We start from the raw sequence: 14,158 nt of genomic DNA, 5'->3' as shown, positions 1-14,158 counted from the left end.
GTCTTTTCTACCCTGCTACGACGTAGGCCAGAGTGGGTTAGCAATGGCCATAGGTAACACTGCACTGCGAGCCACGCTTTGTTAATTTTAAGTCACTGGTAGTGATCCGTATTTAAGGGAAACCCCTTTTAATCAATTGTGAGACGCAAAATGAGAGAGAGATTGTGAGACTCAAAATGAGAGAGAGAGAGAGAGAGAGAGAGAGAGAGAGAGAGAGAGAGAGATTTGCAGGACTTGTGACAACATACTTTTTGTCTTCTAAAATTTTAATCATTTACAGTAAGCGCCAAATACATTATAAATTGTGTTAACGGATAGATTTATTACCTAGCTTCACAAATTACAAGACTGGAAAATTATCATCTTTTTCAATATGGATAAGTGACAAATTTTACTTTTCTACACAGGAGTTTAGACAATATCACACCAATACAAAGGGTAACCAGAAACTGTTTTAAAATTGATCACTGTCGCATAAATCCATAAATCATCGCAGCTGTAAACACGTCTTCATGGTTGAAACAGTACTTGATAAACCACTAGTAAATTTTTATTCTCAGGTGTTCATCGGCATGGTTCAAGTGTCGAATTTTGTCATTCTGTTTCGATATCAGTTTCAGGATGGTGGTACATGCAATAGTATATGAAGTCGTCATCACGTCGAATATGGCTGCAGTATACCACATTGGAAGACCATGTAACATCGCCAGAAGGGTTCCACCAAACTTCTCCAGCCAATCGCTCAGGACATTCCTTAAAACCGTAGAAAACGAACACAAAATCATGTATTCAACTTGGTCTTTCCTCTTTATTGCTTTGGTCTGCGACAAGTATGGTAATTCTGTATCGTCAATAATAGAATGTGACTTAAAGTGACAGTAGTTTTTACTTTTTTAAATGAAGCTGTCACTACGTTTTGTTATGACATACATACATATTGTATACATACATATTGCATACATACATACATACATACATACATACATACATACATACATATTGTGTAGCTTGTAAACAGCAACTGCACAGTGCATTTAAAAATGAACTGTTTTCCCTGACATTTGAATTCAAGTGCGAAACAATGTGTCAAATAAATCAGTAGGCCAGTCTACAAATGTGCAGGCCGAGTTGACAAGCTTGATAGTATGTACCAACATGCCTTTTTTGAAGACGAACAAGAAACTGTAGTCTACATAATAATAGTGAATATATGTTCAAAAGGGACACTAGTTATTAGACTTACATTCGTACAACATGTGTTAGCATATACAGTCACTCAGGCTGTGTTGACCAGTTGAAATTCTCTCATTTCGATATAATGACAAATGTAGAACGTGAATGTGTATTCTCAAAAGTAAAAAAAACACAATTATTAGGAAAGGATAAATAATGCATGTTTTCGAGTGACAGCTTACTTACATCCATTTTGTTGCTTCTTGCCCTCAGCTTGTGTCCGTCATAGAATTCCATCGTTCCATTGAAACACTGGACCACTTCCTCGCCTGGAACCCTGGATCCCTGGCAGATGAAAAAACAAGATGTAGACTATCGAGTGTTTCTTATCGTACTACGAACGAAACATAAAACATGTACAAGATATGTAATGAGGACAATCGACAGCTATATTTGTTACATTCGATAAAACAGAAAGAAACCTCATGCTTTTAAGATACGTGTTTGGAGTAATTGGAATAGAGCAGCAAATCAGGGATTAAGGGACGTTCTTTTTCTTTATTGCACTATAGACTTCAAGATTGTTACAGGCAAGAATGGTCAACTTCCTTAGGTGAATATCCTAGATTCCGTTCTCATGTCAATTTCAAGTTAATGAAGGAGCCTGAATTGTACCTTTCGACTATTAACTTCGGGAACTTTAACGTCTGCTTCGGCAAAGCTACGCTGCTTTGGTCACAAATTTGCTATTAAAAAGGGCTGGCACTGTAGCCCTCCTATTCCAATAGAAAGGAGAGTCTGGTTATACTGCCAAACTCGAGGGATTATTATAATTGTTTATGTCCACGGATGTGCATGTACAATATTGTTGTCTCATTTTGTTTATAAGTCATTCCAATATAGAGAAGCTTTCGTTTAACAGATACATAAAGTGTAGACTTTATGATAATTATTTCTTATTATCAACACTGTCTCTCTGAGTACTTCAAGCTTTGTAATTTGCGATGGGCAGAGGCCTTCGCAATGGAAATAAAGACATAAAAAGGAAGCTCAGAATATATGTTTTTGTACTTGATGCATTTCAGGTCTGCGAAGAAATAATTATATCATTAACCACAAGCATCTTAGAAAAAAAAGCAAAACAGCAAGTTATGATATCTTAGACAATGATCATGAAAACGAAAATGATGTATGCATCTACGTTCCACTCCGGACATGTCTCTCTCCCTGTATCTGTATCGGTCTATCACCTTTCTGCTTCCGTTTTAATCTCGTCAAGAAATGAATCTGTCGTGCCCCAAACTTCGAAAAACAAGTTATCACACTTGAGCAAAAATACAGATTAATGACAAAGGTTTTTTTTTCTATACCAAATCTGCTGTGTCCAGTTCGTCTTGTACCACGTTAACGAGTCGAAATGTTTTGGTTCCTTCAATGAATGGACCAACTGTTTTGTAAACAAACTTGGTCTCAAATGGTTCACTTTCCTCAAGTTCGTCACGTAAATTCCACAACTCTTCCGTGCATTCTACTTCCTGTTGAAAAACACCGTTCATAACGACACCATCATACTCAGTCGCTGTAACATGTGAACACTTCCATTCCTCAGACACGTACGGTTCATCGGAGTCACAGAGAACGATTGGCAGCAGGGTAGTAATGAGGAACACCAACAGCATGCCTTGAAAAAGAAAAAATATTCTAAATACATTATTTACAGATAAATGATGTTTAAGGTCAAGTGCGCAAAGAGAAATAAAATTTTAAACTTCAAACTTTCCACAATGATCTTTGAACGAAGTTCTTGCATAATCAAGAATGACAATTTGTAGTTGCGAAGTCAGGGTCGAGAGAAACACGGCACATAACATTGTAAAGTAAAAGTTTCCTTTGTTTATGGTATGGGAAACAAGCAGCATACTAGGAGGGTTTGCAAACATCTGTCTCACAAACCGGTCCTTAGTTCTACATTAACCGAAAATCATGAAATACGCACCTTGTATCATCATTCGTCGTGCGGCATAAGTGGTTCAATTAAGGTAATGATTAATGATTAAAATGTATAAATGACAAAGGGCTGACAGTCTGTAATTTCTAATATCGTGAAGAAATGCAAAAATCAGGGATAGAGGCCTACGGCTTTATCACCAAGAACAATTGATCATCATATAATTCCCATACTGAGCGACTCAACGCTTTAGAACAGCTTGAGTATTTCTAAAGGTTTTAAAGAGCATTTGAACACCATGACTTTAGTGTATTAAACCTTTAAGTGCTGTACTTTTTCCGTCCAAAACTTTAGTCCAACGTTTCACCAATTTTTATGAACTTTCCTGTAATTTTTCTGATAATTTTGGACCAAATGAACACATTATTTCATTAGCCACATATTTTTATCAACATTTTGGCAAAAATCTGAAAAACATTGACTGAGGTATAATCTATAAGGGTGCCAAAAATTGACTTTTGCGCTCAAAGGGTTAAGGCAAGGGGAAAATTCTAGTAACTTGGATACAATAATACCATTATGATTTCCTACTATGGTAATCGAGTAACGAAAGCCAAAACACAATGCAATAAAGCGATTGGTGTTAAGTACTCACTGAAACCCTGGTATAGTTAATTGTTTCACGCACTGCACAGCGATATTGTGATATCTGCGCAGTGTTGCAAACTCGCATATTTATATTCTTGAAAACGTTTTGTTTTTTATAACTTTGAGGTAATTTAATGCTGATATACTAACATAAGCTCACGACTGGCAACGCAAAAGCCGTTTTGATAAATCATCCAAAAATTTACACAGATGTCACGTTATTTATTGCCGGCAGTATGGTACAAGTGGTCCTTGTTTGTTTCCCTAGTACCAACATTTTGCACAGTGACCCCCTCCAAATTTTTATTCTTGATTTTGAAAGCAAATCGTAGAAATACTCCTTTAGGAAAGTTTGAGCAAAAGCTTGTCTTTCACTTTCGAGGGGCATATTATCTTGAATTACGCATTATTTGCATGATTGACACATGTATACAGATATAAAGATAATTTTTTTCAATCCATAAATAATTAAGATAAATTTATTCAGGTCTAAATGAAAAAATATCTCCCTTTTTCTTTGTTGTCGTTGTAAGCCAACATTTTGATACAGCGATCGTATACAGAATCGTACTTTGTTGCCTTCTTGCGGGAATTCTATGCATAATAAAGTAGGTTGCCCTATATTGGGTAAACGAGTATTTTATTTTGACGCAGAGGTCCACTGATCTTAGGAGACCACACGTATCAGGAGTTACCTATGCCATGGACAAGGAGGCCATAAAAAAATATGTGAGGGGATTTACAGGGCATTGGTACTGTTGACTCCCTATAACTTGCCGTTCGACATCAAGACAGGTGCAATAATCATTATCATTCGATGTGATAAATAAATTACCAGGTCTAAAGAATAAACAAAAAGGAGCAATCATGTTGCTGGGAACCAATGTGTAGTGGTGGTACCAGGCTCCGCCATAGGCAAGCATACTCTTCTTGCTATACCCTTAAAGATAGACCCGAAGAGACAAATATCATGAGTAATCGAGTGAAGCGACAGTTGCATCTAAATTCCCGTTGCGAGTCATTTACTTTCACTTATCATGTCAGAGACAGCCTTGTAATATATCGATGCAATATATTGATAGACGATAAAACTTAAGTGATTTAAACAACCTTTCCGACAATCCCTGCCTCAGCTGCATTTTCACTATTTACGCAAATTACATGAACAACAAAATCACGTACTCTTGTAAAGTGAAAATCCTACATTAAGGGGAAATGTAGACAAAAAATTAAAGCCATATATTTTTAGATTAAGAACGATGTTAAGTTCTTCAAAAAACATGTAATGTATTTGGACTGTTATAGAGCATAACAAATATACTTAAACAAACACTTATACTTGGGATAAAAAACATTGAGTATTATTCATGGTTTTGCTGATGTATTTCTATTAGTCTAAAAATAACTTGTATGAATGTCTGTATTTCCAATGTAATTCAATTTCTTGGCTATATCTCGAACTTTGTGTCTATTTATCGATAAATTCTCGATTTTGAAGTGTTTTATCGATCATAAACCATGCACAGCCATAAACAAATCCGAATGCACCAAGAGTTTTGTCAGTGCCTCGCGTGACAGGACGATTGTTTGAAAATATGGAGTGTTTTTAGTGTTTATGTTTAAACAGATACAAAGTTTGAGGTACAACCAACAATCAAAGTTATTTTAGGGGCAATGAAAAGTGTAAGCTGTTAGGTCCATTGTTTATTGCTATATTCTAATTACGTACAATGTTTCAAAATATTATTTAATGAAGATTTACCGAAACTAATCGGTAAAATCGTCAACATTCGAAAGTAACGATGAAATTGATCGATACAAAATATGCAGGTGTTTCTATCGGTGATTGTTCCAGCAAATTGATCAGATAAACATTATGCAAATTATCTCAAATGAGTACCTAAAAATAAGGATGAAAATGATGCAAAATCGGTAATATATTCGTGTATTTTAAGCTATAGTTTTGGTAAATACAGGCAACTCTAGAACAATGTAGAGTAATATAGGAACTATGTTTACTCCGAAACGCGCCGATTATGTACTGAAGTACACAATGGATTGAATTTTAAATTTTGTGCAGTGACAAAAGTTTCCGTGCATCACGTGCAAGGTTCATCGTCAAAGACCTAAATGTATGTCCATAACCATTCTGAGCGTTCTTATGATGACATTGTGGTGTGTGTGTATCATGGTAACCTTTGTCAACTAATTGTGAGTTGCAAATGATTTTCAAATACAGCATTCAAGTGAAATGATAATAATTTCACGAAATGAATTCTCCATCAACACAGACCCTTTTATAGGGAATAATTGTACGATATTTATTATTGAAATGTTTTTTTCACTGCAAGCGTCACTAACTATTTTCTTCATTCCTTTTACGACCACCATCCCAGTAGTCTTCCCAAATTAAATTGAAAAATAGCAAAATAACACGGTGTAATAGGATATGATCTTTCACAAGTTTTCATTCACTGAATTGTAAATAAATGCTGCATATAACGCTAAAGATCTTATCAAGAGCGTCGGGCTGCAGCTCAAAATCTATTTTATGATTAGCTATCTTTCCTATGTATAGTCAGTGGGGTATTGCATCGTTGATATGATAGAACCAGGAAACTTACATCAATCATAAAGCAATATTATTGGAAGAATGTTCAAATAAGATGCATCTACCGCTAAGTAAACTGTTTGTAGACAAAACAAAATCGTCAAATTATACATATTATTGATTCATTAAATATTTCCGTACATGCGCTTCATGCAATGTGAGACATATTCTTGCTCCGGCTTATGAAATTGATTTCATCATGAAAATTGAGTAGTTACAGATATTTTACAAGCAGAGAATTACAGCCCTATATAGAGTAATTGACGTGATTTGTTGTTATGCCTTTGCACTCACAACTACCCCCAGGGGAGAACAAGGAGGTTGTCCTGTATTGGCCACAGGCGTGTGTAGAGTGTTCTGTGTCGAGACATAAAATTGAGAAGAGTAAGTTATAGTCAGAGAGAACCGATTTAGGGACATACGTAAGGACAATGGTAATATGGTTTAATAGAAAAATATCGGGGACATGTTTGTTTTAAGACCATCCGGAAGAAAATTGTTAAAATGAAGAGATTTCTGTAATGTTAGCAAAATTAGACACATAAATGTATTGTAAACTTTATTTACATCGAATAATGGCGAATATCGAAAAAAAATATATGTACACTTTTCTAAACAACAAAATACAGGGTTACATTGGTGATAATGTTGCGCTAGTAGATAGGGGAATTACCGGTTGGGGTACCAGTCTGGATCGTAATGCTTTCAGTAACAAAAGCTGACACACCAAGATGTACATTGTAGCACAACTTTATAAACTTTATTACGAGATGACATACGAAACTCTCAGCATCTCAGGTCTTAGTCTCTATGTCTAGAGTGTCAATTCTCTTCAAAATTAAATGTATTTCTAAACTAACATAGCTACAAAATGATCATCATTATACAATGGTCCTCACGTGAAATTTTCCAGCCAGTCGTTGATCGTTTCTTAAGATTAAAACAGATCATATCATGGAATATCACGTTCTCGATTGTTCTTATTAAGACTGCATGAAAACACAATAATACAGATAAATTCACACTAATGAATTACCTGTATTATAGAATAATACACGTGAATTCCCATGAATCCACATGAATACAGGCTTGCTGAATACAAGCAATGGATTATTGACTGTATTCATCTGTATATGCACTCTTCAGCTAAAATACAGGCAATAATCCATGCAAATACAGTATGTATTATTGGGTTTTCATGCAGTGAAATATTTGCCAATTATTAATTAACAGAATCACATTATCTCCTATTTCCTTCCTCTACGATCTTTATCCAACCTTCTCTACAAGTGAGGGCGTTACAATAAATTCATCCTGTGTCTGACTCAATTATGAATCTTCGATATATTACTCGAGCCTTAATTCAGCTTGGTTTATGCCGACATTTAGCTGATGTATATCGATGATTTGAGTGTTTGTTTGTTTGTTTTTTATCATTAGCCATACACAGCTACCGTTACACAGTCATTGGTTTGCAGCTGAAACCTCGTCTTTACCCCTGTTGAGATGCCATTTGATCCATTAATTCGATATTGTTTGTGTTTGTATACATAGTAAAGTGGTCAATTCATTGTTATTCCTCCAGTGCGTCATCAGCTGTTTCTTCAGTGTATGTAAGTTATTTTGGAGAGATGGGAGAAGCACTGTCACTTTATTTATGCTTCAAACGTCATAATATAGAAATCATTATAACGTGACAGATTTCTCCCATAGAGATCTAGACGTGCCCAGATATTACTGTCAGAGCCAAGAGTCACAAGTAGCCAAGCCTATTAATATTCATGTACGTATATCTCGATCTCCGCTATCACAGTAATGACACGCTAAATGTCAAAGGTTCGCTGTTACAATATATTGGTATTCTAAATACTTTTTAGGTGCCAACATTTTCCAAATAAACTTGAAATAATTTTGACTTTAAAACACCGCATATTCCTTTACCTGTCAACTTAAATTGCATCATGAGGCCGAAGTGCATGCCATAAGGTAAACAGCATGTCAGCAAAAGTTACGACGATCAAAAAGTCCTTTACTATATTTTGATTTACTCTTTCATTAGCATTTTGTTTTTTTTCCCACCCAACGATAATGTGGTTAGCAATGGACAGGGGTACCACTGCATTGAAATCCTCGTGTTCCTAAAATTAAGTCACCGGTGCCGATCCATATCGGATTTTGGCAATTTAAACAATATGGGAAGAAACCCTTTTTATCAATTATGAAACCATAATCAGATGGATAGAGAGAGAGAGAGAGAGAGAGAGAGAGAGAGAGAGAGAGAGACTTGCAGAATTTGTGAAGATAGAGACTTGCAGAACTTATGACAGCATTCTTCTTGTTTGCCAAATTTTTAATCAGTTACTGTTAGAGCCGATTACTGTATACATCATGATACAATGATAGATTTCTTACCTAGGTTCATAAATTACAATACTCTAAAAGTATTTTCTTTAATATGGATAAGGAGCACATTGATTTTTTTACAAAGAAGTTTAGACAATATCACTTAAAAAATGATAATTGAAAGCTTTTGTAATATTTTTCTCCGTCGCGAAAATTATCACATCAATGATGAAGTCTTTACAGTTGAAACGATAGTTCATAAAGCAATACTCAATTTTGATTCTCAGGTGTCCATCGGTATGGTTCAAGTCTCCGAATATGGTCATTCCTCGTTGACATCAATTTCAGGATGGTTAGAAATGCAATAGTTAATGAAGTCGTTATCACGATGGGTATGAGTACAGTACACCGCACTCGAAGAAAATGTTACATTGCCAGAAGGGTTCAACCAAACTTCTTTGGCCAAGCGCTCTGGGCACTCCTAAAAACCGTATAAAAAAGACGAGGCCATGTACTCAACCTGGTCATTTCTGCATAATAATTGTTATTATCTATTGTAAACAAGGAAATCTGACGTAATGTGACATGAGTTGAGTAGTACATACATACATACATACATACATACATACATACATATTATTACGTACATACATTCATACATGCTTAGTTACTTCTTACTTACTTTCTTACTTACTTACTTACTTACTTACTTACTTACTTACTTACTTACTTACTTACTTACTTACTTACTTTCTTACTTACTAAGTTACTTACTTACTTGCTTACTTACTTGCTTGTTTGCTTGCCTGCTTGCTTACTAACTGACTGACTGACTGACTGACTGACTGACTGACTGACTGACTTACTGACTTACTGACTTACTGACTGACTTACTGACTTACTGACTGACTGACTGACTGACTGACTGACTGTCTGACTTACTCACTCACTCACTCACTTACTTACTTAGTTACTTACTTACTTATACTGATGCATATATTGAAAGATACATTTTGCATTCTGTGGCTTACAAATAGCGTCTGCATCGTACATATGAAAATAAACTGTCCACTTTTACATATTAATTGAAGTTCGGAGCAGTGTATCAAATAACACTGCCGTCTAGACGGGCTTAAAACGGTGTCTCAACAAGCTCTTTGGAGCAGAACTTACACTCGTTTGTCAAAAAACATCGGTTAGCACAGACACATAGGCTGTGATGCCGAGCGTATAACGAGAAAGTGTATTCTTAAATCAAATATCAGAAAATTATAAAAATTACAACCTATCGAGTCACAGGTTACTTACACCCATTTTGTTGTTTGTTGCCTTCACCTCGTGTCCGGTATAGAATTCCGTTGTTCCATTCAAACACTGGACAACTTCCTCACCTTGAACCCTGGATCCCTGACAGGCGAAAACAACACATTTCAATTTATGAATATCGACAAGATATTTAATAGTCAACATGGTATTATGACCTTAACATAAAAGATGTACAAGAGGCACAGAGGAGAATGTCAGATATATTTGTTACATTAGAATGATGGAATTCTAGAATCCTAACAATGAGTCAAAACAACAATTAATGATCTCAAACATATGATAATGAAATCGAAAATGAAGGCTAGTATGCATCTACGTCCCTCCCTCGACACTCTGTCTCTCCCCGGGTCTTTGTAGGATTGTCTATCTGTCTTCTGTCTGCTTCCGTTTTTATCTCAGAAAGAAGTAAGCATCGCGCCAAAAAATTAAAGAACAAGTTATCACACTTGCGCAAAAGCAGAGATATGTGACAGAACTATGTCTTGTATTTACCAAATTTGCCGTGTCCAGTTGGTCTTGTACCACGCTAACGAGTCGAAATGTTTTGGTTCCTTCAATGAACGGACCAATTGTTTTTTAAACAAGGTTGGTCTCAAGTGGTTCACTTTCCTCAAGCTTGTAACGTAAATTCCATAACTTTTCCGTGCAATGCATGATCAACTCCGGTTGAAAAGCTAAGCTTGTCACAACACCATCATACTCAGTCGCTGTAGCATGTGAACACTTCCATTCCTCAGACACTTACGGCTCATCGGAGTCACACAGAACGCTTAGCAACAGGGTTGCAAAGAGGAACACCAACAGCATGTCTTGAAAAAAAATCAAAATTTATTATTAACGGAAAAACGATGGTTAAGGTCAAGTACGCATAGAGAAGGAAGATTTTCATGACAACTTCGAACTTTTCCCATGGGAGCATCGAACCACTATCTTTCAAAATCAAGAATCAATATCAGTTGTTACCGGGCAATGTAAGGGATGACAGCAATCCACGTCATAAAATTTATCAGGTTTTTAAAGTAAAATTGGCTCTTTAAATGCTATGGGAAAAGTCAAACACTGCTTTCCCCACGGGCCTGAAAGGAGACCGCACAAGTAGCATATAGCAGAAGGGTATTGCAAAACTCTTACTATCCTGCAAACTGGTCCTCAGTTCTACGTTAACCGAAAATCATGGAATACGTACCTTGAATCACCATTCTTTGTGCGGTATGAACCGTATTGCAGCTTTCGAAACGTAATGATCAAAGTGATAAAAAAATCAATGACAAAGTGCTAACAGTATTACACGATTGGAACTTATTCGGAATAACTGTATCTTCAAATTTCTCAAACGTGTTAGGTGCCCTATATATGAATGTTGCTATATTATGAATTATTCATAAAAACAAGTGTATAACTTAGAAATAAAAGCAGATGAGCTAACATTTGCATATTAAACCAACATTACTTCACTATTGAATTATTCCAATTGGTTCCAATCGTGTTGTATGTACTTCGTTATATCGTGAAGAATCTGTATAAAAATCAGGAATTGAGATCTGCGGCTTTAACAAATAAGCAATGGATCGTCATATAATTTCCGTGCTGAACGACTTTCAGAAATAGCGTGAGTAAAATTGAAAGGATTTTACAAACATTGAACCTATCGTTTATCATGGCAAGGGAAAAATTCTTCACAATATGGTCTAGACGATTTCAGAAACCAAAAGATGCAATATAGCAATGGTGTAAAGCACTCACTGAAAGCTTGGTACAGTTCTCTGCTTCATATACTGCACTGTAATATCGCGCGTGGTACCTGCGAAGTGTTGCAAACTCGCATATATACATTATGGTAATAACCGGGAGGGCACATTGTATACATTTTGTATATATATATATATATATATATATATATATATATATATATATATATATATATATATAATATATATATATATATATATATATATATATATATATATATATATATATATATATATATATATATATATATATATATATATATATATATATATATTACGCTGTGCTTCATTACTTTGAGGTAATACAACACTGATATACTAAATTAAGAATGAAGACTGGCAACGCAAAAACAATGGTGATAAATCATTCAAAGGTTTACACAGATGGCACATTATTGATTTCCGGCACAAGTGTTTTGTCGCGATATTTTAGTCCCTTTTACTAATCTGTTGCTCATGCAGTGTCGTTGAGTATATCTCTTTTGGAAGATTTTCGTAAAGCCCCTGTAACGAAAATCAGTGTGTACATTAAATGATCTATCACTCACTGTTTACAATGTAGTGTGAAAGGTCAAGAAGCTGCCTCGTGATTTATTTCACTATTTTAGTTTTAATATAAGTAGTATTCAGCTTTTTAACTCATGTACTTGTGTAGACTGCATATGTATTGTTGATCGTTGGATTCTGGTCTGGAATAGAATTCACATGGAAACAACAACTGCACTTTACAGGTAAAGATGCTGTGATGACTAGCTAATTAGCATATGCTTTTGTCAGGTTTTAGGAGGTTGAACACTACTATCACTATTTTCGAAACACCTGACATCACTTCTTGGGGTTTTTAACGGTATAAATCTTTGTTTCACAAATTTAACTTTGTTGTGTACCAGTGTTTTGCTGTCTGTTTTGTTCTGTTTTGTGTCTATGCTTATAAAAATTGACTAATCAATAATTTTGACCTTGTATTATTGGAATATGAATGGGTATGATAGTGATTATGAAACTAAGGTTAACACTAGATAGAACAAAAATCGTAAAGTCAACAACAAGCTGGAGACTCAAAGTTAAATTAGGCATTATTTGCATGATTTTCACATGTATACAGATATAAAGAATGCTGTTTCAGCCAATAAACAACGATAAATTAATGCAGGCCTTTTTTTGTATTGTCGCAGGAAGCCATCAATCCCATGGAGTGACCGTGTACAGAGCCATACTTTGTCGTCTTCTTGTGGGAATTCTATGCACAATAACGTAGTCAGTATCATTCGATATAAATAAATAATTTACCAGGTCCACAGAATAGGAAAGAGAAAATAACACTCGTGTCGTTATGTACCCCTGTGCTGCAGTGGTACCAGGTGTTCAGAATGGGCAAGCGTGCTTGGCTTGCCACACCCGTAAAGATCAGCGCAAAGTGACAGATATCATGTACAATAGGGTGAAGCCATAGTCGTGAATAAATTTCTGTTGTGAATAAAAGCTAGGTGTGCTTCATTTATGTGAGAGACATACGTGTCAAATATCTATGCAATATAGATTGACCATAGAACTTCAATGATTGACACCTGTGACCACTTTACTGTTGTTCAAGCCTTCTCAATGCAATCAGAACGCAAGTTTACAATTCGGACCTTTCGTTCAAGATTGAGACACAAGATGCACTACAGTTAACTATGCCTGTACTCAATAATTACTTTATAAAAAATTTCATTTTCTGCTTTTTATGGGGTCACTTTTTGGGTGTTCCATGCAGACAGTGTGTGAGAGAATTGAAATAGTCTGCAACTGACATTCATAGACCCAGACAGACACAATGACAAGGAAAAATATATAAGAAAATTCATATTTGGTCTACAGATAGTCTGTCAGTGAAGTACAATGACATTAGTTTTTGCAGTTGCTTGTTGTGTAGATGTGACCTCCGCACATTACTCTCCACAGAGGATCTTCTTTCAACACAGTATGCGTTTGTTGCAGAATTATACAATCGCAGTCAAATTGGGTTTTTTAAATCTCGAGAATGCTGTACTGTTTCAGAGGATCTGCAAACCAGGTTGCTAGTGAGAATCGACAAGTGAGTAAAAACAAGGAGCAAAGACTTAAACAGTGTAAAAGATAACCCCATCGTGAAAGAGAAAGAGAAAACACAACCAGACAAATAACAAATTGTTAGACCGCTCGTTTCCATAAAATTCCTTAATTTTTCCATCAAATTACAAATTCATTCCTTCAATTAATTATCAGTGGAAGGCGCCTTCAATGAGATCAACAGCGCCTAAAGCAGATTTTCAAACACACACACAGAAAATCACGACATCCCTTTACATTTTTTAAATCTTTTTATATTTTCAAGGAGAA

At 35.5% G+C, this 14,158-nt stretch overlaps 1 protein-coding gene and 1 long non-coding RNA gene across 3 annotated transcripts; both read right to left on the bottom strand.

Moving 5' to 3' along the window:
• Nucleotides 1-302: 302 nt before the first annotated feature.
• Nucleotides 303-3,852, bottom strand: LOC139124040 (uncharacterized). 2 transcript variants are annotated; one of them, XM_070690172.1, is made up of 4 exons: nt 3,777-3,852; nt 2,544-2,854; nt 1,420-1,518; nt 303-753 (listed from the first exon to the last, which is right to left on the bottom strand). In XM_070690172.1, the coding sequence occupies exons 2-4, from the start codon at nt 2,850-2,852 to the stop codon at nt 595-597; spliced, it is 567 nt and encodes a 188-aa protein (XP_070546273.1). In that variant the 5' UTR covers nt 2,853-2,854; nt 3,777-3,852; the 3' UTR covers nt 303-594. The 2 variants fall into 2 exon arrangements, with proteins under 2 accessions (XP_070546273.1, XP_070546272.1); XM_070690171.1 differs by lacking the exon at nt 3,777-3,852 and adding an exon at nt 3,170-3,770.
• A 4,999-nt stretch (nt 3,853-8,851) lies between these two features.
• Nucleotides 8,852-11,821, bottom strand: LOC139124042 (uncharacterized). The gene is made up of 3 exons (XR_011549845.1): nt 11,236-11,821; nt 10,542-10,858; nt 8,852-10,130 (listed from the first exon to the last, which is right to left on the bottom strand). It is a non-coding gene; the product is annotated as an uncharacterized lncRNA (long non-coding RNA).
• Between the last annotated feature and the right edge of the window lie 2,337 nt (nt 11,822-14,158).

Source organism: Ptychodera flava (genome assembly GCF_041260155.1).
Source record: "Ptychodera flava strain L36383 chromosome 23 unlocalized genomic scaffold, AS_Pfla_20210202 Scaffold_23__1_contigs__length_28996876_pilon, whole genome shotgun sequence".
Taxonomy (NCBI): domain Eukaryota; kingdom Metazoa; phylum Hemichordata; class Enteropneusta; family Ptychoderidae; genus Ptychodera; species Ptychodera flava.
Note: the sequence above shows the minus strand (reverse complement) of the source record. Positions and strands in the feature narration are given on the sequence as shown.